This window comes from Camellia sinensis, chromosome 3 (genome assembly GCF_055761805.1).
Source record: "Camellia sinensis isolate YWXY chromosome 3, ASM5576180v1, whole genome shotgun sequence".
Classification (NCBI taxonomy): domain Eukaryota; kingdom Viridiplantae; phylum Streptophyta; class Magnoliopsida; order Ericales; family Theaceae; genus Camellia; species Camellia sinensis.
Window position 1 is genome coordinate 84915609 of NC_138963.1, and position 27283 is coordinate 84942891.

A 27283-nucleotide genomic window follows, 5' to 3' on the forward strand; every position below is an offset into this window, starting at 1 on the left:
TTGCCTACTTTTATGTTAGGTGATTGGACGGTGTTGTTCGGCCCGCAGGGGCCACCACAAGTCCCCGTTTTTCTAATCGGAACCGTTCAATGTGTAGAACTCGTCGAGTACTATATCTTATACAAAAAATTACGTTCATTGGATATCGATAGCTATCTGATCTTGTTAGTTTTTGTTGTCACGTGTCAACTATAACACCATCTATTTTTTATACAAAACCGATTTGATCGTATAGTTAGTGATATCTGATAGACATGATTTTCTGTAAACAAATAGTACTCGACGAGTTCTACACATTGACGGTTCTGATTAAAAAAAAGGGACCCGTGGTGGCCCCCACGGGCCCAATTTTATCATCCAATTTAATGGATATACGCATGTAATATTTTTTATTTTTTCCTTTCACTCCCATGCTTTCAGGTCTGTACATAGGCTGCCGTGAAGTTGATTGGTATTTAGTATTATGTTTATTAATTTTTTTATATATATATTTTTTTGATAAATAGTAATAACTTTTTAACTTTTTTGATAACTTTTTAACTTTTTTTTGAGTTGCCAAACCAGACCTTAGTTTAGTATGTACTTATTTATGTTGTTTCTCTTTATAACCATTTTCTCCCAAAATAGACGGGATGAAAAAATCCATATCAACAAGCTCTTTTTTTTTCTTTTTTTCTTTTTTGTAAATTATCGCAAGTGGAGAAGACACATAATGGAGAATAGACTCTCTCCTGAAATGGATTTTGTGAATGTAAGTGTTTGTCTAATGACTAAATAGCAGATGTAGGGATGTAATCGGTTCGGTACGGTCGGTATTTAGGTAAAAAATTACACCGAATTGATAATGTCGATTTTATTATTTTGAATATCGATACAAACCGCTTCTCCCATCAAACCATACCGAACCAAACCAATTGAAACGGTTCGATTTGGTACGGTTTAATCAGTTTAGGATTTTTTAAACTTGAATCACTTTTAAATATAATCATTAATCTATATAAAAATATTAAATTAGTTATTTGTCTACCATTTCAAATATATCTAATCCATCTATTTAATACATACTTTTCAATTCCTAAATTAACAAAAATAAAAACAAAAAAAATTTCAAAAATACTAAAGTTTCAAGAATAATGAGTGTGAGTTACGATTATATATGATAAGAGTTTACAAATTTAGGTTATAAAGATGATAAGATTAATTAATTAAGGTTAATAATTTATTATACTTATTAATATTGTTATATTATTAGATTATATGTTGAAACGGTCGGTTTCGGTTTAGATTGGTACACAAAGTGCTTAAACCGATACCGAATCGAAAGCCGAAAAAATTCAAATTTAAAAACCGCACAGACCGATTCTTGTTAAAAAATAAACCAAATATAGCCGGTTTGGTCCGGTTCAATCGGTTTTGCCGGTTTTTTCAGCTTTTCTTACATCCCTAAGTAGATGAGATGATTAAAATTGGCAGATTAATAGCTTATAAGGGTGTTGGTCTTCAAAAACAATCAATAGTTCATTCTCACAATTTAAAATCAATTTGCTTCCTGAAAAAAATTAAAAACCCTTAAGATAGTGATTTGTGATTATGATTCAATTTAAAACAATGAATTGAAGTTACAATCAAACAATTAATAACAAATTGACACAACGATTTAACGTTAAAAAAAAAAAAAAAATCACAATTGGACTCCTCTAATTGTGATAAAAAAAACTATGGGTCAAAGTCACAAGACAATCCACTAAGAAGATAAAAAGAGAATTACACACGAGAACTCTCAATTACTGAGCAAATTCATGCCCGAATTGACCCAAACCCGATGTGTCTCTTCCACCACAATCTTCACATCGGAATTCTTTTGCCCAACGTTGACTCCACAATGCCGATGTCGAATCAACGTCGATGTCAAATCCATGACAATGAACCACTCCAGAATCCATCAAAGCTTTATGCTCAAGTTCTCCGGAATCCACCAATGAACACCTCCATCTTTTTGTTAATAAAAGAACAAAACAACCTTTGATGATAGTTAATATGAAGCTCGTTATCAATTGATCACTCTCTATACATCAAGGAAACTCATATATAAACACTCTCCAATATAAAACACTTTGTTTTCTCTTCCTCTCTAAGAATTTGGGTGGGTTAAACCTTAAAAATAACAAACAACGCACTTTATACTAAACAGACCCATTCGAGCGCTCACTTTACCACTTGAGCGGTGTGACTAATGATGATGCTCACATATAGGCCAAGTGTTTGAGTGCAACATCTACTGCTCGAGCGGTAAAATTTGCATTCCAATAGTTTAGAACATAGGCATAGATATTGGATGAACCATTTCACCACTCGAGCGCACAAAAGACTGCTCAATCGGTCAAACAACTTTGACTTGGCTTACTTAGTCAGCGAAGTGGCAAATAAAGAGAGCTCAAAACTAGATATAGAATGTTAGCATAAACTCCCCTACTCAGGCACAACTCGAGTTGGATTTGCATTTACACTCTCATACCTCATAGATACAATAAAGTGAATAAAAAAACAACTGAATAGAGTTTTGTCCAAGATTTCCAATTACAAAAACCTAACACTTCTACAAATATTGTAATACAAGTTCCCCTTGCTTATCCAACAATTTTAATCTCAACCACTGACTATCTCAAAATAAATACACATTCCCAAACTTGTCATCTTACATTTCAACTAGTCATATGAAGTTTAGAGTAATAAATTGAGCCAATTTCATATTGACTTTATATCTACTTAATCTTAGTTTCGTTGTCTTTATATTTAGAGATGGATATCAAAAACATTGTCACTGAAATACACAAAGAAGCAGATATATATAAGAAAACATTTTGTATTATAGGGTTGGGTATGCATTGTATCAAGGATTGAGAAATGAGGCCCCTCATGCAACAAGAACATATATAAGGCATACACAATTAGCACTAGAAAAAGTTGATACAATGGCCTATGTTACCATCATTGTCTTAACATATCTTAGGCATAATATCAAACAATTAGTAGTCGAAACAGAGTCCTTATCATTGTAAATTTGCAATGGTTGGTCTTCCACTTGGTCAACGCAAAATCAGGAGTCGTTCTAACCCCACACATAATAATAGACAATATTTAAATAATATTATTCTTACCTATGTAAAGAGCACAACACACACAGGATCAAAATGCTACTAACCTATGTCCCAAACGTAGTAGGCGTTGTCGTTGAACCCATGATTACTTCTCTTTTCCAGTTGGATATGGTAGGGTCATTGGTTGTTGACAACAAACAAGCGTGGTGACAAGTAGATTTCTGGAAATTAAGGGAGCTTAGTGTTATGATTCCTATAACAGTATATCCCAATTATTCTTCTCAGCCAACTTGCATTGAAGGGGGAGAACTTGATTGGAGTATAACATGGCGGTGTGGGATTTGCAGGAGCATTGGTTGGTTCCGGATTGGATCCAATCAAAACCTAGTTAAACACTCCGACAGTTTTTCCTTTGGAATAGTATTAAGTTGTGTGCATGCTTTCTTGCTTTGAGAAACTTTAAGATAACCAAAACTGTTTGTGAGCAGCTTTAAGACAAGGATTGTTGAAGACAATTAAAACCTCCTGTCATCTCATTCTTGATAGAACTTGCTAAAAGTTCCTAATGTTTTGTTAACGATTTAAAAAGATCCAACATCTTGTAAAGTTTATATATAAATGAAGACAATCTAATGCAGATTGTTTGGGGGTACAAAATATAGACAACAAAACATAATTGTATGCTCACCATGCAAACCAAGCAATGAAAAAAAACACAAAAAAACAAAACAAAATAAAACAGGAGTTGAAAGTATGAAAGACAATTTTCTTTCTAATTGTTATTTCCCTTATTTTTTTTTCATTATGATTATTATTTTTTAATTCATTTTATCAGTATGTTTATCTCATGCTAAGTTTTAGCATGCCATGATGATTGGAAATGTTCTTACATATATAACATTTTATGTATGATTTTTTTTTTTATGGGTAATTGTTATTACTTTTCTTAATGTTTTGAATATTTTCAAATTATAATTTCTATTTAAAGACTGCAAAATATCAATTGATTTGGAGCCTTTTAAGATTTATTAGCAAATAGCTATTGAATTAAATGACCTTTAATATGGAAAGACTTTTCTTCTTTCATTAATTTTTTTCATTTATTTTAGGATAATTAGAAATTAGATCTGAAGTAGTAAGAAAAAATTAAAACCAGTGCTGAAAGGTCATGCAAACCTTAATGGTCCTCCCTTATGGATCTGATGTGCCTCTGTGCTCATTCATAAGCTCCCAAGCCAAGATTGTTGGATCATTCACGTAAAGAACTTCAGTCATGGTGTTACATCTATTAAGAATGATATGCAAATTTATACATAAATAAAAGTATATTCAGTAAAGCTCATTTCTCATAAAAGGAAAATGGATAGAGTAAAACACAACTTGAGTTTGAAAAGATCAAACAAAAAAAATAAATAAAAACAGAGGATGTGTCTTTATTACTTACCTTAACATGGTTCTTTTAATATCCTTCAATAATAGGTTTTCTAAAGAAATCATCATGAGATGACAAGTATAGCCCTTGATTTTTAGCTCAGTTCACATATTGTTTCTTTGCTCCAAAGTTGTCATAGTTACTCGCTAAACTCATTACAAGTTTGATTACATACCTTTTGGCCTCAGCTACTAAAAAATCCATCCAACCCGGTTAAATTAAACCAACAAACAGAATATGAGGTCAAGAGGAAAAAGATAAAAAGACAACAACACTTGACCATAATAAGTTGTCTCTTATGGGCATTTCATCAAACACATGGTGTACGAAGTTTTTCTATACTAACAAACACCATGACATCAACATCGGCAAAGCCAAAAAATTGGAAACTACAAGGTATAACTATCTCCCTCAACCATATACACACAAATATATAGTGACTTGTGTAATGTATATATGCATGCATACACACATATACATGCATGCCACCTAAACCATGAATTGAGGAATAGGGAGATCAACAAATTGTGATTGAACAATAGAGTATAGGGCTTTGATGCACAGATGAACAATCACTTTGTCAATTTAGCATCACAGCTGTACATCAGTTTCAGGAATAAACAAAAATTGTACTAACCAAAAAATATAAAATTAGACAGAACAATAAAGATAAAAAAAAATAAAAATGAGAGCAAGTCTTTTACTGCAAGTCTTTGTTCACTGTTCCAGTTTACAATATTAACAATTGTGAAGAAGAAGACTCCAGTTGTAATTTCGTATGAGCATCGATCAAGGAGATTAGGAACATAACAAATGGTGACTTCCTATCGGCTGGAAAGTTGGTTATGAAGCCTCAAATGGTAGTAAATGGCTAGAGAGAGAATACGGTAGGGTAGAGAAGAAGATAATGCGAATGCCAGTCCACCAAATGGTGCAAATGGAGAATGACACCTGAAGCACAGGTGTAATCTCGAGTTTGCTGCACCTGGCACATGAAAAAATGTTGGAAAGGAGAATATTCAGCTGAGATTTATTGCTGATCTCTAGGGATTGCCTAGTTGCATGTCAACTCTATAAATAAGAAAAATTAGTTATATGACAGCTAGCTATGTGATAGCTGTATGATTATTTAGTTCCTGATTTAGTGCCTTGTATAAATAGTGTACTTGTTTATCATTCTAAAAATATAAAATTGAGAACAATTCTCTCCCAATTCCTTGTTGTTTACTTGGTATTAGAGCAAGAACTTTATTTCCGACTCTTTTCTGTATTCACAAACAAATAATTATTGTGATTTATTCCTTGTAATTGAAACCTTCGCCACTCATGATGTCTGGATCCAAGTCTACTGAAAATCTTGGTCTTAATTCTGACTCGCACTCTGTTCATATAACCATTATACGCCTTAATGACAATTTTTTGCGCTAGTCTCAATTAGTGCGTATGTATATTCGAGGGCGAGGAAAGATTGGGTACCTGACTGGTGATACAAAAGCGCCTAATTTGAAGGATACGACTTATGCCACTTGGGATGTAGAAAACTCTATGGTTATGGCCTGGCTTGTTAATTCCATGGATGAAGACATTGTCTCTAACTATATGTGCTATACAACTGCCAACAAACTCGGGCCTAGTATTCACGAGATGTATTCTGACCTTGGCAATCAATCCCGAATGTACAAACTGCAATTACAACTTGGAGAAATTCAACAAAGAAGAGACAATGTCATCAAATACTTTAATACTTTGACTGGGCTATGGCAAGATTTGGATATTTTCAATGATTATGAATGGAAATCTCCAGCTGATTGCAATGACTACAAGAAGACAGTGGAAAACGATCGTATCTACAAATTTCTCATTGGCTTGAACTTAGAATTTGATTAAGTAAGGGAATGGGTCATTGGTTGCAGTCCTCTTCTTTCACTTGGAAAGGTATTTGCTGAAGTTTGGAGGAAGGAGAGTCGTCAAAGTGTTATGCTAGGACTAAGGGAGGCTGGGTACCAATTAAAAATTCTACCCTAGTTGCTGTTGATGCAAATGTGAGCTGAACTTCTAATAGCCAGCGTAGAGCCGAGGACAAGCCTCGAATTTGGTGTGATGTCTGCAACAAACCCCACCATACATGAGAGACATGCTAGAAGATTTAAGGCAAACCTTCCAATTGGTAAAGCAACAAGCCTGGAGACTGACCTGCTAGTGCAAATGAGGCTTATGTTGGTGCCTTCAGTAAAGAGTAGATGGTTTATCTTCTGAAGCTGTTGAAATCCAATCCAGACTCTAGTATTCCTAGTGTTTCTCTAGCTCAAATAGGTAGCAACTCTAGTGCTTTCTCTTGTCATTCTAGTCTTACACCTTGGATCATTGATTCAGGTGCATCTGATCATATGGCAAATCTCTCTCATGTATTTCATTCTTATTCCCCTTGTTCTAGTCATAAAAAAGTTAGAATTGTAGATGGAAATCTTTCATCAATTGCAGGGAAAGGTTCTATCAAACTTTCTAACAAAATCACCCTAAAATTTGTCCCTCATGTCCCTAATCTTGCTTGTAATCTCTTATCTATGAGTCAACTCTCTAAAGATTCTAATTGTCGCGTTATCTTTTGTGATTCCCACTGTGATTTTTAGCATCTGAGCACGGGGATGATGATTAGCAGTGCTAGAATGATGGACGGTCTCTATTATTTTGATGACAACTTCCTCCGTAATAAACAAGCTCAAGCTTTCCAGTTCCTATTCTTGATCCTTCCACATCTAGTAGTCAGGGAATTGGTAGTCACAATAATGAAAACAAGGGAAATACTAGCCTGCCATTGCCGAACTTAGATGACGAACAAACATGAAGAGAAATACTAAGGCAGGATCTCATCAATCCTACCTCAAAGCTTCGTGTTTACACTTGAAGGGGTACCCATCAAACAAGTAAACACTTGCCCACAACTCTAGCACAAAACAGATCACTGTCTCCAAGCGATGATCCATCTATTACTCAAAGGTAACTCTAATCCTTCTTTGTCAAATTCCACTCTTACTGCTTCCGATCTTGATGTATCTATAGCACTTATAAAGGGAGTTCGAACCTGTATAGAACATCTTATTGCTAAATGTGTGTCTTACCATTAGCTTTTTAAGTCTCATAAAGCTTTTACCTCAAAAATCTCCCACCTATTTATCCCGAGAACCATTCAGGAAGCCCTGGATAATCCGGATTGGAAATTAGCAATTTTGGAATAAATGAATGGTTTGAAAAAGAATGAGACTTGGGAAATTGTTAACTTGCCGAGGGACAAGAAAATAGTAGGATGCAAATGGGTGTTTACGGTTAAGTGTAAAGCTGATGGAAGTATAGAAAGGTACAAGGTGCGTTTAGTGGCAAAAGGTTTTACACAAACATACGGAATTGATTACCAAGAAACTTTTGCTCCAGTCACAAAGATTAATTCAATTTGTGTTTTACTATCCTTAGTCGTTAGTCTTAACTGGCCCCTTACACCAGCTATATGTAAAAAAACAAATTCTTAAACGGGGATTTGGAAGAGGAAGTCTTTATGAGCCTACCACCGGGATTTGAAGAACACCTTGGTAAAGGGAAAGTGTGTAGACTAAGAAAATCCCTGTATGGCCTCAAATAATCTCCTGTAGTATGGTTTAAGCGATTTGGGAAACCCGTAAAGGCCTAGGGATATACACAAAGTCAGGCAGATCACACTATGTTCTATAAGCACTTAACATAAGGAAAGATAGCTATTTCAATTGTTTATGTTGATGATATAGTATTAATGGGTGACGATCATGTTGAGCTCAAAAGTATTAAGATAGTCCTTGCTGATGACTTTGAGATCAAGGACTTGGGAGTCTTAAAACATTTTCTTCGAATAAAGTTTGCCAGGTCTAAAAAGGGCATCATTATGTCTCAACAAAAATATGTGTTGGATCTTCTTGAAGAGACAGGTCTACTCGGTTGTAAGGCAACAGAGACACCAATTGAACCTAATTTGACGCTCTAATCTGCTAAACCCGAAGATGTAAAGAACAGGGAACAATTTTAGAGGCTAGTTAGTAGACTGATTTATCTATTGCGTACTCGCCCAAATATAGCTTTTGCAGTGAGCATGGTAAGCCAATTTATGCACTCACCAGGTCCAACACACTTCAAGGCAGTGTACAAAATCTTAAAGTACTTAAAGGGATCACCAAGGAAGGGCCTGCTGTTTGGAAAACATGGTCACCTACAAATTGAAGTATACACAAATGCTAACTGGGCTGGGCGACAGAAGGTCAACCTCTGGCTACTGTACTTTTGTTGGAGAAAACCTTGTTACTTGGTGTAGTAAAAAGCAAAATGTAGTGGCAAGAAGCAATGTTGCAGCCGAATTTAGATCAGTTGCCCACGAAATTTGTGAGGTGTTATGAACTAAGAGAGTCTTAGATGAACTTAAGGTCTCAAGTCCCTCTCTAATAAAGGCATACTGTGATAACAAAGCAGCAATCTCAATAGCACATAACCCTGTTCTTCGTGACAGAACCAAGCACGTTATGGTAGACAAGAACTTCATCAAGGAGAATATAGAGAATGGGCAGATTTGCATGACCTATGTACCAATTGAAGAACATATTGCAGATGTTCTTACAAAGGGACTGTCCAAAAAACAATTTGAGAAATTGACAAGTAAGTGGGCTGTGGAAGATATCTTCAAACCAGCTTGAGGAGGAGTGTTGGAAAGGAGAATATTCAGCTGAGATTTATTGTTGATCTCTAGGAATTACCTAGCTGTATGTCAACTCTGTAAATAAGGAGAATTAATTCTATGATAGCTAGTTGTATGATTATTTAGTTCCTGATTTAGTGCGTTGTATAAATAGTGTACTTGTTTATCATTCTAAAAACATAAAATCGAGAACAATTCTCTCCCAATTACTTGTTGTTTACTATCCCACCCAAACATAGCACACGTATACCTCTCAGCTGTTCTTCAAGCAGTGCCGATAGCTACAAATGATATACCTCAGTTCAGATGTTATTCTATCTGCAGCCCGAGGTTATATTGGAATTTATATGCGTTAGATTCGTCAAATGTTTTCGTTCTTTTTATATGTGGTTATAAATATAGGCTAGAGCTAGCTGAGGAGCATTTCTCTCACCTTTTTCTTTTTTAAAGTTCTATTTAAATTTATAATCCACATACAATTTAAGGTTTAGTTTTTGTTGCAAACAATATTTCTCCTCCACATATTACGACTAACTATGTACCAAAAAACTAAGTAGAAGTGGGATGACCATGAGAGCGTGGCAAGGGTAATTAGGTGTCAACCATCCTGAAGGCCAAGTATACATTTGTTCATGTGAGCATTACAGACTCTCCTATTGGTTCATCAATGAGATGGTCCCACTTTTTCCACCAAAAATAACCAATATTCATCAAATGTAATATTCATACACTCATCAAGTGTGTGGACAAATTTACACTCCTAAAGGACATCATGGTGATGATGTTGATGGAAATGTAGCAAATTTAAGGATTAATAGAAGAATTCAGAAATACATCATTTCTATGTCATTTTAATTTTTCAACTAAAATAATTTTTTAAAAATTCAAAAAACTTTGATTTCCTAAAAACTTCATAAACTTGAATTTTCAAAGTGAGTATTGAAGCAGCTAACCCCCCATTAGCACAATATTCTCCGCTTTGGGCGTACTCTCGCGGCTTTGTTCTTCCCTTAGGAAAGGCTTTGTGCTAATTTGAAGGAGTTAGTCAACTTATGTAGTGGAGTGTGGTTTACTCACGAAGCGATGTGAGATGGACACCCATTGGGCTCCTACATAGGTCCCTGGTTGACTGGTTTCCTGAGAAGGGAGTTCCCACAGACGACACCAAATGAAGCAATCAACCCCTCATTAGCACAATATTGTCCGCTTTGGACATACCTTCACGGTTTTGTTCTTCTCTTAGGAAAAGGCCTTGTACTAATTTGAAAGAGTTAGTCAACTACTGTAGTGGAGTGTGGTTTACTCACGGAGTGATGTGGGATGGACACCCAGTGGGCTTCCACATATTTGTTCTTCCCTAAAGCGATGTGGGATGGACACCCATTGGGCTTCCATATATTTGTTCATCCCTTAGAAAAAGGCCTTGTGCTAATTTGAAGGAGTTAGTCAACTTATGTAGTGGAGTGTGGTTTACTCATGGGTCTATGTGGGATAGACAGTGGAGTGTTGTTTACTCACGGAGCGATGTGGGAAGAACACCAATTGGGCTCCTACATATTTGTTCTTCCCTTAGGAAAAGGCCTTGTGCTAATTTGAAGAAGTTAGTCAACTTATATAGCGGAGTGTGGTTTCCTCACGGGTCTATATGGGATGGACAACCATTGGGTTCCCACATAGGTCCCCAATTGATTGGCTTCCTAAGAAGGGAGTTCCCACAGATGACGTCAAATGAAGTAGCCAGCCCCCCCATTAGAACAATATGAAGCTTGGGTAACCAGCTTAGGGTATGATAAAAGATCACCCCTTATTTATAAATGAAGATTAGGGTTTACAAAGAAAAAAATTACAAGATGATCCCTGAGGGCATAAAATGATTACAGACCCTACTGACTTTCGGCTAATATAATATGCTAACACTTTCGGCTAATATAATATGCTAACACTCCCCCTCAAGTTGGTGCGAAGATATCTCTCATGCCCAGCTTGCCTAATATGTCATGAAATGGTTTATTCCCAATTCCCTTGGTGAGAATGTCAGCAAGTTGTTCACCAGACTGGACAAAAGGAGTACAAATGGTACCACTAGTGAGTTTTTCTTTAATGAAGTGGCGATCAATCTCAACATGTTTTGTCCTGTCATGTTGAACGGGATTGTGAGCGATGTTGATGGCTGCCTTATTATCACAGTATAACCGCATGGAGTCCGTCTGATCAATACCTAGATCACTTAACAATAATTTGATCCATAAAAGTTCACACACACCTTGTGCCATAGCTCTAAACTCAGCTTCTGCACTTGACCTGGCAACCACATTCTGTTTCTTACTCCTCCAAGTAACTAGGTTGCCGCCAACAAATGTGCAATACCCTGAAGTTGATCTCCTATCAGTTACTGACCCAGCTCAGTCAGCGTCTGTATAGGCTTCTACACGAAGATGATCATACTTTGAAAAATACAGACCCTTACCAGGAGCAGACTTCAAATACCTCAAGATTCTCATGACAGCCTCAAAGTGAATCTGACGAGGAGCATGCATAAACTGACTAACTACACTGACAGCAACAGCAATATCAGGACGGGAGTGAGATAGGTAAATGAGCTTACCCACTAATCGTTGATAGCTCCCCCTATCCACAACTTCTCCTCCTTCATCATCCCCCAATTTCTGATTTGGTTCCAGTGGAGTGGCACATGCCTTGCAGCCAAGCATCCCAGTTTCCTTCAACAGGTCAAGCACATATTTTCTCTATGAGATAAATATCCCATCCTTAGAGCGAGCAACTTCAATTTCCAGAAAATACTTCAAGCTTCCCAAGTCTTTGATTTCAAACTCTTTGGCTAAATATTTCTTCAATAGAGGTATTTCCCCACTATCATTGCCTGTAAGAACTATGTCATCTACATAAACAATAAGTGCTGTAGTCTTACCGCGTGAGGAATGTTTCACAAACAATGTGTGATCTGCCTGACTTTGTTTGAAGCCATATTTAAACATAGCCTGAGTGAATCTCTCAAACCAAGCCCTTGGAGACTGTTTAAGACCATATAATGACTTCCGAAGTTTGCATACTTTGCCTTCTGTTTGATGATCCTCAAAACCCGGAGGAATGTCCATATATACTTCTTCTTCGAGGTCACCATGGAGAAAAGCATTCTTGACATCAAACTGATAAAGCGGCCAATCTAGATTAGCTGCTAGAGAGAGAAGTACTCTGACTGAATTCATTTTAGCCGCGGGTGCGAAGGTCTCCTGATAATCAATGCCATATGTCTGAGTAAACCCTTTTGCCACAAGTCTTGCTTTGTAACGCTCAATAGATCCATCTGCTTTGTGTTTCACAGTATATACCCATTTACATCCCACAGGTCGTTTGCCCGTAGGTAACTCAGTCAATTCCCAAGTGCCATTCTTCCTAAGTGCTTTCATTTCCTCAATCATGGCTAGTTTCCACTCAGAGGTAGCAAGAGCATCCTGAAAATGGTTAGGAATGCTAACAGAGGAAATATTGGACACAAACGCTCTATATGAGGATGACAAATGAGAGTATGATACAAACTGTGAGATAGGATGTTGAGTACAAGATCTCACACCCTTCCTCTTGGCAATAGGAACATCAAGATCAATGGACTCACGAGATTCAAAGTTACCTAGACTCTCATCAGAAGCAGGAGATGGCAGTGGAGTAGCAGAAACGGTCCTGTGTATCCAGTAAACTTGTTTTCTGTCTATGTCCCGGACATAAACATTCCCGTCCTTATTCTTGGTGACAGTGGGTTCTATAGTTCCAGTAAAAGAGGGGGGTGCAAGAACAACTGGTTCCACCATAGGAAGTACAGTAGTAGAGGGTGGTGCAAGAGCAACTGGTTCTACCATAGGAAGCACAGTAGGAGAGGGTGGTGCAAAAGCAACTGGTTCTACCATAGGAGGCACAGGACTCACTTCACACCAAGGCTCCCCCGGAAATGAGGACGGTGACACCGATGAGGACAAGAAATAGGATTGGGACTCAAAGAAGTGACATCCATGGACACAAACCACTTACGAGAAGAAGGGTGGTAACATTTATACCCCTTTTGAGTAGGAGAGTAACCAAGGAAAACACACTTGAGAGAGCGAGGGTCCAACTTACCACGAGAGGGAGAGTGATTATGGACAAAACAGACACAACCAAAGATTTTGGGAGGAATAGAAAATAAGGATTGAGAACCGAGGAGGACGTGAAGCGGAGCCTGTTTGTCCAAGACCTGGGTAGGGAGACGATTAATAAGATGGGCAGCGGTGAGAACAGCATCGCCCCAATAGAGTCGAGGCACATTCATAAAAAAACACATGCACCGAGCCATGTCAAGAAGATGCCGATTCTTGCGTTCGGCCACCCCATTTTGTTGAGGGGTATTGGTGCAAGAGGTCTGATGGATAATGCCATGAGTAGAGAAATATTGTCCTAACCCAGAATCTATGTATTCCCCACCATTATCAGAACGAAATATTTTGATAGTGGCCCTAAACTGAGTACAAATCATCTTATGAAAAGTGCGAAACACAGAGAAAACCTCACTCTTCTCTTTCATGAGATACACCCAAGTAGCACGAGAAAAATCATCAATAAATGTAACAAACCAGCGATGACCTTTCACAGACAGAACACGAGAGGGGCCCCAAACATCAGAATGTATTAATGAAAAAGGAACTAAGCTTTTATTCAAACTGGGAGCAAAAGACGCTCTATGTTGTTTTCCAAGTTGACAAGATTCACAAAGAAAGTCAGACACATGATGATTTGCGAAATTAGAAGGAAATAAATGCTTAAGTAAATGAAATGAGGGATGCCCAAGACGCCGATGCCACATCCATACATCAGCGGGGGTAGTAGAAGACGTGGTGGTAGAATAAGCAAGTTTGTCCGGTTGATCTAGGAAGTAGAGACCATTTTCTGCACTACCACTGCCAATCGTCCTCCCCGTGACAAGGTCCTGAAAAAGACAATGATCAGGAAAAAATGTCACACGACAATTCAAATCCTGGGTAAGACGACTTAAGGATAACAGATTAACAGAAAACTTGGGAACATGGAGAACAGAAGATAGATGTATGGTAGGAGTGACTTGGACTAAACCTTTTCCAGAAATGGAAGAAACAGTTCCATCGGCAATCCTAACTTTGTCCTGACCTGAAGAGGGCTTATAGACAGAGAAAAGATCAGAGGAGCCAGACATATGATCTGAGGCACCAGAATCAATAATCCAAGGCAAAGATGGTTGACACAGGAAAGCACAAGGAGAAGATGCTAAGTTACCTGAGCGGGCAAAGGACGAGGAAGCGGTACTGAGAGCAGTAGAAGATCGGCGGTCCAACAATTGGCGCAAAGCATCCTCCAGCTCAGTATCAGAAGCTTGGGTAACAGAAGCAGAATTAGAATCAAGGGTATCAACGGCACTAGACTGATGAGCCCGGGAATAGGAACTACGGCCCCTAGATTGACCTGACCGACCTCCTCGAGAACCAGACCGATCACCGTGACCCCCGGATGGAGTCCCATGAAGCTTCCAACATGTCTCACGAGTATGCCGCGGCTTCTTGCAATAATCACAGAATACAGACTCCTTAGCAGCAGACGGATGAGGCAGGCTGAGGCCATCTCGAGGAGTAGACAGTAATGCGGAACGGTCAGTAGAGACAGGGGACATCATAGCAGACCGGCGACTCTCCTCATTTTGTACATAAGAAAATGCCTCCTGAAGTGAAGGAAGAATATCCATACTCAGAACTCGACCCCTAACTGGATCATACTCCATATTTAGGCCGGCCAAAAATTTAAAGACCCGTTCCCGTGAGATGAACTTCTTGTACCCGACAGAATCAGTAGGGCAAACGGGCTTATAGTCTTCCAGGTGGTCAAGGCGTTTCCAGCCGTTGGTGAGGAAAGTGAAGTATTGAAGAACAGTCTGCTCCTCCTGAAGTGAGCTCTCAATAGAGCGCCGCAACTCAAATGCCTGTGAAAAATTCCCTTTGCGGGAATAGGTAACAGCCACAGCCTCCCAAACGTCCTGGGCAGTCTCCATAGACAAGTAGCCCTCACCAAGTTCTGGAACCATCGAATGGATAAGCCAACTCATAATTAAAGAGTTGGTAATCTCCCATTGGTCATAACCTGAGTCAGTGGTACTAGGTGCCTGTATCCTGCCATCAACATATCCCATCTTCCCTCGGCTCTTCAAAAACATAGTCAAACTTTGAGACCATGCTAGGTAGTTTTGACCATTAAATAGAGAGGTGGTGATTTTCAAACTAGGGTTGTGGTTCTCAGTCATGGTAGTAGGTAGAATGGGACTTTCACTCTTTGGTGTTTGAGAAGAAGGGGACACACTGGTGGAATCTGTCATGGATACGATACTACCGAACCCGCAACAAAACTAGTAGCAATCACAAACCTGGAAGGTGGTAGTGATATAATAGGCAGAATGACCACTATAAAGATATAACTAAATTTAAGAAACCATTTTTTATTTTTATTTTTATTTATGTATATATCAAGATATCTACATGGATTTATATATATATATATATATATCAGGCTAGTTTTATATATATATTAGTATATATATATATATATATATATTTATATATACACTAGGTCTGAGATCATACCACAGTGAGGACGACGAGTGCCGACGAGTGACGAAGTTGAGGACGACGAGTGCTGAGGACGATGAGGGCGAGGAAGACGAGTGACGAACGTCTGGAGGAGATCGACGAGCTGAGGAGAAGACGACGACGAGCTGAGGAGCTGAGGAGATCGACGAGCAGAGGAGAAGAACGAAGACGAAGCAGATGATCCAATCGGCTGATGAAGATGAAGCGGCGTGACAACAGTGACTGACGATCGACCCAGCAGATGATCCAAATAGGTACGTTTTGAACCCTAACCCTAGAGGTGTAGCTCTGATACCATGAAGCATGGGTAACCAGCTTAGGGTATGATAGAAGATCACCCCTTATTTATAAATGAAGATTAGGGTTTACAAAGAAAACAATTACAAGATGATCCCTGAGGGCATAAAATGATTACAGACCCTACTGAATTTCGGCTAATATAATATGCTAACACTTTCGGCTAATATAATATGCTAACACAATATTGTCTGCTTTGGGCATACCCTTACGGCTTTGTTCTTCTCTTAGGAAAGGGCCTTGTGCTAATTTGAAAGAGTTAGTCAACTTATGTAGTGGAGTGTGGTTTACTCATAGAGCGATGTTTTTGTTGAGTGATATCGGAGTTTGGTTGACAAATAGTCACCTTGGGGATAGCTTGGAATTGAGTATGAGAGTTGTAAGGTTGTAAGTGCCTTAGAGGACTAGTGAGCATTGAGTCTCATGTTTGCGAATGTGAGCTTGTGGTAACCGGTAGGGGTGAGCATGGTCCTGATTGGACCGGATTGGGGTAAAACCAGGACTAATCCGTTATCTACGGTTCCTAAAAAATTGGAACCAATCTAATCCATTTAAAGCGTGGTACCAATCCGAATCAATCCATTTAAACACGGATTGGATCGGCTTAGGACCACGGATTTACATAATTAAATAACAAAAAAATATATATAACACTTTAATTTCATAAAAATATAAATATAACACCATATTAGTTTCATAATAGCAACATGTCTTTTCATAATAGCGACATGTTGTTCTAGAATTTAAACAATCATAAGAAAACTAGTTTCACCATAAATATTTAGACCATTACAAATTAACGCTAAAAACTAGCAAACAAAAGTAATAAAAGAAGATACTATGCGAGTTTATGTTTGGATTGAAGTTTTATATGAAATAAGAGAAGATACTATGGAAGAGGGTGTATAATAAAAATATAGACTATTTGTATACGATCCGGATCGGTTCCAATCCGAAACCGTGGGGTTCAATTCGAAACCAATCCGTGAACTACGGATTTTTAATTTTTCAATCTGGAACCAAACCACGAATTCAAAAAACCAATCCAAACCTACTGGATTGGACTAGATTGAATCGGATTACGGATTTCACGGATTCCTTGCTCAGCCCTAGTAACCGTGTTGGGATCACATGTTGGAGCCTTAGTTTTCTTAGGCGCTTTTGCTCCAGTTAGTGATTGGTGATTGTGATGGGATGAGACTGCTAAGAGATTGTGAATTTTCTTTGTGCTTTATTGTATTATTAGCACAGTTGTTATTTCTATTAATTGTCATTATAAAAATGTTGTGTATGTGTTGTGGCCTCATTATAAGAGTGATGGGTGTTGTTGGGTGTCAGTTGAGATTCTTCAGTTGGTATGTGGCAAATAATTTGGAAAATGAATTTTTCCTTGTGTTGTGGCCTTAGATGGCATTATCAAACTGAGAATGTTGTAAATTTAATCTAAGTTGTAATGAGGGATTACAATATGTAGCTCATCCAACCTATAAAAAAAAAAATTTAAAAATGAATCTAACAAATCATGAGAATGTGGATGTTTGTGTTATGAGTAATACTTTTTGTTTTCGAAAAATATTTACAAAACTTTTAAGCCTTGCGAAAAAAATCGAAAATGTATTTTGATTGTAGGCAGTGCAAGTTTGAACATATTTTGGAGGATTTTATATACAAAAGCAAGGTTTTTTCAAGGATATCATAAAATATCTTTGTTTACAAGAATGTGTTGTTAATTGTTTTGGCTTGTGTGGTTGGGTTGTGTCGTGTCTTAACTTGGATTGCTAGTCATGGGTCAGAGCGGTAAGCTAATAGAAATACTGAGCCAAAACGCGAGAAATCATCTATAAATGTTATAAAATAGGATGCGTCATGTCGTGCCTTGACATTCATTGGTCCACAATTGTTGGAATGGACTAACTCTAACGGATAAGTAGCTCTAGAAGCCTTACCAAAAGGCTTTCTACATGCCTTTCTAGCTAAACAAGACTCATATATTGGTAGGATAACTTTGGCGAGAGAGCCCAGTTGCTCTTCTCTAGCCAATCTAGCCATTCTTTCTTGTCCTATATGGCCTAGTCTTGCATGTCATTTAATGGAATTAGATAATTATCAGAAGAAAAAGAAGATGCAACACAAATAAGGGAATTATTATTCAATTCTGATTCTAAATCTAACATAAAGAAATCATCCCTCAAACTACCATGACCATAAAACGTTCTACCAAGATAAATTGACAAAACTAATATCCTCAAAATGGAAAGAAAAACCTAACTTCAAAAGTGCTAAAACTGAAAGCAGATTATATCAAATAGTGGGTGCATGAAACACATCATGAAAGAGCAAGTTGCGCCCAGTATGCAACTTGAGCTGAAAGGTACCAACTCCTAAGTCTTCTTCTTGAGCTCCATTTCCCATTATTACAAAATTCTTACCAACCGGTATCCGACGATAATCTACAAATTCAGCCCGATCTCTAGCTACCTGTTTGGTTGCTCCCATGTCTACAATCCAACCAAGGAGAGAATAAGCAATAAAAACATGTAAACAAACAAATATATTTAGAGAGCTGGTAATAAGGTGTACCTTCTTTGAATTTAATTTGTTCACTCTCTTACATTAACAAAATACTTTATTATTATTGATTAAAATAATAACACCTACTATTTTAAGAGGTCGATCTCACTGTTTAACTTATGAGCAAAGTTGTTAATCCCATACCGGCCAACATATCATTTTTTCTATTGGTATGGTACATATCAGTACCAGCACATACCAGTGTACCATTTTGGATTTATCGCTATATATAATATATTTAAGAAAAACAATTATATTTACCAAGAAAACTTTATATACATAGTATGGCATTCAACACCAAACCATTAAAGCATGAAAAAAAATGTTATCCAACAAGTATACATTAAAACATAAAAGGCAGAGAAAATAAACAATCTAAAAAAAATATATAATAATAATAATTAAAAAACAAATGGTGCAGATTTACAATAAATTATTGCACAATACTTTACCCCCTCAATTATAGATGATTGGTACTTCACCCCTCAACTAGAACTTGCTACATTTTACCCTATAATCCTCTGATTTGTATCAATCTCAACTTTCTGTTATGAACTCAGTACAAAAAAATGACATGTGAACTCTATATACCAATTTTGTGACAAAAATGCTTGTTTACGAGTTGATTTATTTAGATATATGCAAGAATTATGTATATAACTTATCTTCTGCTAAGAAAAAATATGCAAAAAAATATTGGTACACATGTCAATTATATTACTAAAGAGAAATATATATACACATCCCTCACACATACACACACTTGTATATACTAGTGGATGACCCATGTCTACGGACCTCCCCAAACAAGATGTAAGCATGCATTTGAGTTTTGAGTTTTTATTCTCCTAGGTCCCATTTTAGTTCCCAGATAATCGATTTTGATCTACGCTATGGTATCCTTGTGTGTACTGGTCTATATGTAAAAGTGATTAATACAAAACAGATTTATGTGAGTATCTTACCCTTGCAAGATTTAGAGGTTGACCCCATAGGAAATAAAGAAGAAAGACAAAACGAAAGCTAAACCGACCAAAGTACATATACTTCACATCCGAACAAACTCCACAAAATTTATTTAAGAAAAAAAAAAAAAGCAGATAAATAAGGGGGGAGCAATCTATGTTAGTCATACTATCTAGGCATAATTCATGCTACCCTCCAGATCGTTGTTACAAATCTATTATCAGTGAATTCCCAACAATAACACTACCAATTAAATCTATATTATCCAGTATCCTTTTAGTACTTTCCCTCTTGCATATTATTTGACAATAAAACAAACACTTTGCTCAAACCAATCCAAAAAATTGCAGCCACAACATAACCCAAACCGACATCATATTGCATATACCCAAGCCAAATCTAACTATTACATCAATATCTATATAAAAACCTGTTCCTTTTAGTGCTAAGAATAGATACCCACTAGGAGGTCGAAGACCTATCATCTCTATATACACACATTCATTATAGTTATACAACATTACAAAAATAAATAACTTAGTTAAGGACTCACAATTTCAAGAATCTACCTGAAAATAAGGCTTATCCATGACACAATAAATTGATATCTGCACACAAAACCAATAATAAATAATTGATAAGAGGCTACCATCATTATTCTTGGAAGAAGCTATAAAACTAAAAATCAACCATCTAACAACCATTTACTGTTTTTCAAATGTTGCAGAAGTAGAACCTAGAATTGTAAGGACAGGTCTGACAGCCTAAACTGATCATGGAAATAGAGGAATACTTCAAATCAAAATTGTTTCCTAAAAACTAGCCAAACTAAACGACTTTGAGAACCATCCAATAGCCACCAATTGCTGTTGCTATAAATACCTGAAACACATAAACAAAGTGAAACAAATTGATCAAAGAAGAAGAATCTAATACAGAGAAGGAAAAAAAATCCCATGTCACATAGTGGGCGGCAAAGTTTCTCACTGGTCAAAACTCAGAAGTATCTATGAAGCTTTAAACAAATTGCCTAATTTTCTTAGTTCTTGATTTATCATAATGCCCACCAAAAAAAAAAAAAAGAAGAAGAAGAAGAAGAAGAAATAATGTTCATAATTGAAACTAGGAGCACGTTCAAAGTGATTTTTCTTTGAAAGAAAATCATGATGAAAGGTGGATAGAAGTGGGGAATTTATGGGAATGAGCAGTCTTTTCTATTGGCAAATGAGTTGTAGCAATCTCTCTGGAAGTAAGGCAAATCAAATATCCTTTTCACTCGAAGAAGGTTTTATTAAATATTCAAAAAGAAAATTGGGGAAGGGGTTACTAACATTTTTATACCAAAAAGATTAACTTGTCTTGTATCTAACACAAGTATAAGAGCAGAACTATTGCACCCTATTTTTTTATTTATTTTTATATATATCTTGCTGCAGTCAAAATTCCAGTATTTCAAAAGAAAACAAGTGAACATTGAAGCTGTCAAGTGGGTCTCCAAAATGATTAATAACTAAATTAAAGCACAAAAACTGCCCACTGCATCATACTCCTAACATTTTTACACAATGCCATTGCCACCCAATAGAATATCATGTATCAAAATACACTCACACTAGTGAATGGACCCAACACATGCACAGGCCTCAACCTATTAAATATATGATAAAAACCTATATAAGAGAGGGGTCTAAATTAAAATCAACTTTCATGGCCAAATTACATAAAAATATAAACATGGCCAAAAAGAGTGATGACCATGATTAAAGGGTAATCTATATTGATGTCCAAAAAGAGGTGATCATGTTGGCCTATGCAGTTACTGCAAATTTACCTAAAGCTGAATAACACAATGTTTTGTAATTTATTTAAAGGGCTTAGTTCAAAACCATCGTTAGTACTTCTTTGAAAATCCCTCCACAAATACAAAAGTAAAATTTTCACTCAATGCGAAATTAAAATATTTCAGTTTATTATGTAATAAAAATCATTTAATTCTAAAAACAAAAATAAACCGATAAAAACTTATTGCATTCCTATCTTTTCCGGAAACTGAACTTATAGTTGGTACTAATATTGTTGACCACATTACCATTATGATGAAGAGTAATATCTATACAGTTCAACCCCGAAGTCCACTTGTGCTACCACATCAAAAGGAACTCCATTAAAGATGATTAGAAAATTCTAAATCCATTGCTTGGATAATCACATAACACAATTCACCTTGCTTGGTTTTGATTGATTTTTTGAAAATTGAGTTTTTTATTTTTCGTATTTTTTTGTTTTTAGTGAATTTTATTAATATTTTAAGTAAACTTTTTACTTTCTAGATGCACCTAAAAAGTACAATATTTGTGATTTTTTTTTTAAATTCAATAAATATGCAAGAATACGCAAATGTACTAAATTTTTGTATTATTATTATTATTATTATTATTATTATTATTATTATTATTATTATTATTATTATTATTTTGTATTTTTTGTATTTAATAAAAAAATTTTTAAAAATTCACAAATATTTTACTTTTTAGGTGCATCTGAGTTATGTGCATTTAGAAAGTAAAAAAATATTTATTAAAATATTAAAATTTTTAACTAAAAATAAAAAAATACAGAAAACAAAAACTTAATTTTTTGAAACCAAACAAAGTGATTGCAACCCTATCACACCCAAAACAATAAATAATAATAATAATAATTCAATGCTCTAGATGTTAAAAATGTGCAACAGGGCTTTATTAAATAAGAAGTGGTATCGTCTGGCTGCACTATTGTTGAAGCTCTCAAGATGACTCAACAAAAAAAGCTCAAGAAAATAAGCTCCCGCAGAAAGAAATCTCTAATTTAAAAGAAAATTTGAACAAACTTAAGTTGGCGTCCATAAGGATAAACGGGATGGGATGAAACAGAGGAAGCTCATGTTGCTGCACTCCAGAAAACAATCTGCTGATTTACTTCTTGAATATGATTGACTCATAGAGGACAACCAAAATCTTAAGAGCCAAGTTTTAGGATATCAAACTTAAGAAATGTTTACAGAATTCCATGAAGTCAAGTTTTGGTGAATTAGTTTGAAGAATTCAACTTTTGATGAATTAGTTTCTGTTGGGGTTGACATTGGTCAAACATCTCCATAATTGCCAAGAAATCATCATGATTCAGCCCTTGTCACTGGAGGAAGATATTTGAGTTGTTGAGGTGAGGGATTGCCCAATGTTGCTGAAAATTTGTAACTTACTTGAATTTAGAAATTTTACCTTTTCATTATTTTATTTTATTGTATTTTTTTAAACAGGACTTTCAATATTTATCTTGGTTTTCAATCCTACTTAAATTGGTTGAGGTTGTCATGGTTAGCCTTCTTTTCGAACTCCAACTTAAGTTTGTTCAAATTCTCCTTTAAATTAGAGATTTCTTTCTACAGGAGCTCATGTTGCTGCACCTTCAGAAACAATCTGTTTATCTACTTCTTGAACATGACCAACTCTTAGAGGACAACCAAAACCTTCAAAGCAAAGCTCTAGGATACAGGAGAAATGTTTGCAGAATTCCAAGAAGTCAAGTTCCAATGAATTAGTTTGGGTTGGGGGTGACATTGATCAAACATCTCCATAATTGCAATTAAATCATCACAGTTCAGCCCTTGTCACTGGAGGAAGATATTTGAGTTGGGGAGGGGAGGGATTGCCCAATATTGTAGAAAATTTTGAACTTACTCAAAATAAAAAATCTTACCTTTTTTTTTTTCTTTTTCTTTGGAACATGACTTTCAATACTTATCTTCAATATTTTTAAATTAGTTGAGGTTGTCTTGGTTTTTCTATCTTACATGTATTATATGAGGTAGTTCATGAGATTCGAAGTTTTTTTTTTTTTTTTTCCTTATATATGTTTCTTTAGCTTTATTTTTCTTGGTTAGATGCCCCTCGAATTAGTAAATAATGATGTGATGGGGCCATGAAAGATAATATGCACTGCTGAAATAGCCATTTTAGGTTGTGAATTTAGCAATTTCCAATATATAATGGATAACATGATTTGTCACGAGTATATTTGTGATAAACTTGAAAGTGATTGATCAATCACAATGATATCATCAGCTTCCATGAAACAAGTGACAATCATCTATATGCGTAGTTGGATGTCAGATATCGAGTAAGTTATACAAGCCTCATTCAAACACTGCTACTAATTGCTTGCATGAAAAAAAGTGCTATCTTACTGTGGAGGGTTTGCGTGTGTGTGTTAAATCCTCACTATACTTTATTGTAACTGAAAAATACCTACGATTTGCCTCATGGTGTCAATATATGTTGCTTTCAAGCACAAGTAAAAACACACAATAGCTCACATTTCTCAAAAGCACATCTTTTATGTATATTCCTGCATAATCTCAAATGTTATCAATTTTGGTACATAGATCAAATAATACAATATAGGCAAAAGGTCCCATTAAAGACAATCATGACAGCAGAATGAAATCCATCATATTCTGGAAATATCATCAGAAGGCATATTAGAAACTTGGGGTGAAAACAAGAAAATACTAAGAGCATGATCTGGGGAACATCTATCTAATTAGTTAGATTCATGCAAGAATACATCCATGCTTGGAATTCTTCCTCGAAGACTTCTAACCCAAACCCCTATGGCCAGACTTACAAATTCTTCCTCGAAGACTTCATAAACAAACAACTGTTGTTATAAGGATGAGCCATTTGGTTTTCTAAGAACTATTTGACATGAATCTCATATTTTCAAGGATGCACATGTAAAGTGCATAAGTAAAAGGTAAAAGGAGAGAAGATTGACAAATTAATCCACATTGAAAGAGCATACTTGAGCATCGTTGTATATTCTTCTCCATTTGCTGGACTCATTCCTTTAATTGACGTGATTGTATTAGGGTCCCTCAACCCTTGCTTGTAGAGCATAGCCTGTGCGTCTAGGCCACATGGAAAGAAAAAGGGCCAATGCTAATAGATAGGCTTAGGAAATTATAAGTCATTCTCTCTTGGTGTTATGCTGCTTTTCAAGACATTCCTTTGAAGTTGCAATATCCACCCCATCTTTCAGCCATCAGCTTGTCGCATGTGACAATGTTTTTTTGCATGGTAGACCTTTGGTTTGAGAGTTGAGATGCAAACCTAGCAAAGCGAACACTATCCTTTGCATGCCTTTGTTACCAATAGTCACCAGATGAGCAAACTCCATCTTTGAAGTGATGAAATTGCTTCAAATACTACACAACGTCTCTCTATACGCATTTCACAATTTTTGAGGTGAACTTAGTTGCTTCATGGCAGCACCACCACAAACTCTTAAGGTCTTTCATGATCACTAAACTAGTTCCTGGTGCTATGTTCTAGAGCCCAAAAGCAAGTCTCTCATTGTGATTACACAGCATCCTCACTTTGACTTCCTCTTCAAGCTCGTGCAACACAAAGTCAGTATTGGGTCATAACCCATGTCCCTCATATATTGTTCTAGCTTCTCCAAAATTTTCACAATTTGTTCATATTGTGGATGGCTCTTATCCTCCATAACAAATGCATGGAGCTCCCCACTCACTTCCACAACACTGTAACCAGGTACTTTCTTTATCCCTGTTTCTTTCATGACCTTCCTCACCCCAGCTACTTCTTCCCAGTTCCTTGTTGTGGCAAAGAAGTTCGAAACCAGAGCATAAATTCCAGGGTCATCCGGGTTTAACTCAAGAACCTTCTTTGCGGCCATCTTACCTATCAACAGCTTCCGATGAATTTGGCAACCTGCTAAGAGAGCAACCCAAATAGCAATCCCTGGTTCATTTGTCATGGAACCTATCAAATCATGAGCTTCTTCTACCAGTCCTGCTCGAGCCAAAAGATCGACCATACAAGCATAATGCTTCTCACTTGGTTGGATCTTAAAGTCATTAACCATGAGATCAAACCAGTATCGACCTTCTTCTACTAGACCTGAATGACTTAAGGCTGAAAGAAGAGAAGCAAAAGTTGCATGGTCTGGTTTCAAGTTTGTCTTTGTCATCTGGAGGAAGAGTGAGAGGGCTTCCTTGCCATGTCCATGGATTCCATAGCTAGCAATCATTGCATTCCAAGAAATTGAGTCCCTAGTACTTATCTGATCAAACAAGACTCGTGCGCAAGAAAGGGATCCACATTTTGAATACATGTCAATCACAGCAGTGCCTGAAACTTTGTTAAAATCAAGCTTTCGCACGATATATCCATGTATTGACCTCCCTAATTTCAAAAATCCAACTTGAGAACATGCTAGAAGTGCACTCACGAGTGATACTAAATCTGGTTTAAATCCAAAACTCTGCATCTCTATGAACAATTCAAGTGCATTTCCAGCAAAACCATTTTGAGCATATCCAGAAATCAAAGCACTCCAAGGAATGACATTTTTGTAACGTATTTTCTCAAATACACGAGAAGCAAGGTCCAAACGTCCAATCTTGGCATACACATCCACTAGGCTGGTTTGGAAAACTACATCCATAGGAAGATCTCTTCTAATCATATACCCGTGAACAGAAAGACCCATCTTTGAGTCCCCGAGATTTGCACAAGCCTGAACCAATCCTAGCATTACAACCCAGTCACCTTCCATTCCTTCCCTTTGCATCAGCCGGTAAACATTAATTGCTTCACTGGCATGACCAATCTGAGCAAAACCTGTTATCATTGTCGTCCAAGAAACAAGATCTCTTCTTGGCATCTTATCAAAGACTCCCATTGCTTCTTCCATCTTCCCACACTTGGCATACAAATTCAAAAGAGAAGACCCAACAAATATATCATATTCATATCCACATTCAACCGCTCGGCATCTAATTTCTCCACCCATTTCCAAATCCAACAAGCTGGTACAAGCCTTGAGTGCCAGAGTAAAAGTAGAGCTATCGGGTCTAACTCCTTCCAAATTCATTTCGCGATAAAGATTCACAACTTCAACTGGGAAATTTTTACGTGAATATGCGATGATCATAGCATTCCAAACATCTACACGTCTGTGGGGTAATTTATCGAACAGTTTACGGGCCAATTCAAGCTCCCCAATTCTAGCATACGAAGCTAATAGTTGGCCATTGGAAGTTCCAATGCTGAAGATCCCAGATACGACCATGAGAGCGTGGATTTTAACTATGGAGTCCCTGTCTTTAGAAGCTAAGAGGAGAGATTTTAGGCCCTTTGGCCATGGGAAGAACCACATCTATTTATACACATAGGAAGCTAAAACAAAACTTCAGTTATGGCCGTTAGTTAGTACATACACACTACAATTTACAAACTTGGATGGAAACGAGTTTATTTTTTTTTATGGTTTGGTTTGATATAAATTCTGGAGTTTGCAAGTGAGAACGTAGTCAACGTGGGGGGAAAAAACACAAAAAACGAAAAATAAATCAAGAGAGGTGGGATTGTAGAGCATCTCCACCCATGCTCTGCATCTAGCGCTGTAATGATGGCCTGACCCGCCAAAGCTAGGTCGGACCGGATCGGTTTACGAGTTGAAAAGTGGGAGGCCAGGCTTATTCATA

At 36.7% G+C, this 27283-nt stretch overlaps 2 protein-coding genes across 2 annotated transcripts; one reads left to right on the forward strand and one right to left on the reverse strand.

The window, feature by feature from the left end:
* The first annotated feature begins 5973 nt into the window (after positions 1 to 5973).
* On the forward strand, positions 5974 to 6417 carry LOC145821653 (uncharacterized). Its single transcript, XM_082918195.1, has one exon. The coding sequence runs from the start codon at positions 5974 to 5976 to the stop codon at positions 6415 to 6417; it is 444 nt and encodes a 147-aa protein (XP_082774321.1).
* Positions 6418 to 18317: 11900 nt separating this feature from the next.
* LOC114299652 (Tetratricopeptide repeat (TPR)-like superfamily protein) lies at positions 18318 to 27229 on the reverse strand. The gene is made up of 4 exons (XM_028244442.2): positions 24574 to 27229; positions 20468 to 20613; positions 20301 to 20339; positions 18318 to 18692 (listed from the first exon to the last, which is right to left on the reverse strand). Exon 1 carries the CDS (start codon positions 26953 to 26955, stop codon positions 25144 to 25146), a length of 1812 nt encoding a protein of 603 aa, XP_028100243.2. The 5' UTR covers positions 26956 to 27229; the 3' UTR covers positions 18318 to 18692; positions 20301 to 20339; positions 20468 to 20613; positions 24574 to 25143.
* Positions 27230 to 27283: the final 54 nt, after the last annotated feature.

Coding starts and splice junctions, on each gene's coding strand:
- LOC145821653 (XM_082918195.1), top strand. CDS start 5,974: ATGTATATTCGAGGGCGAGGAAAGATTGGGTACCTGACTGGTGATACA.
- LOC114299652 (XM_028244442.2), bottom strand. CDS start 26,955: ATGTGGTTCTTCCCATGGCCAAAGGGCCTAAAATCTCTCCTCTTAGCT.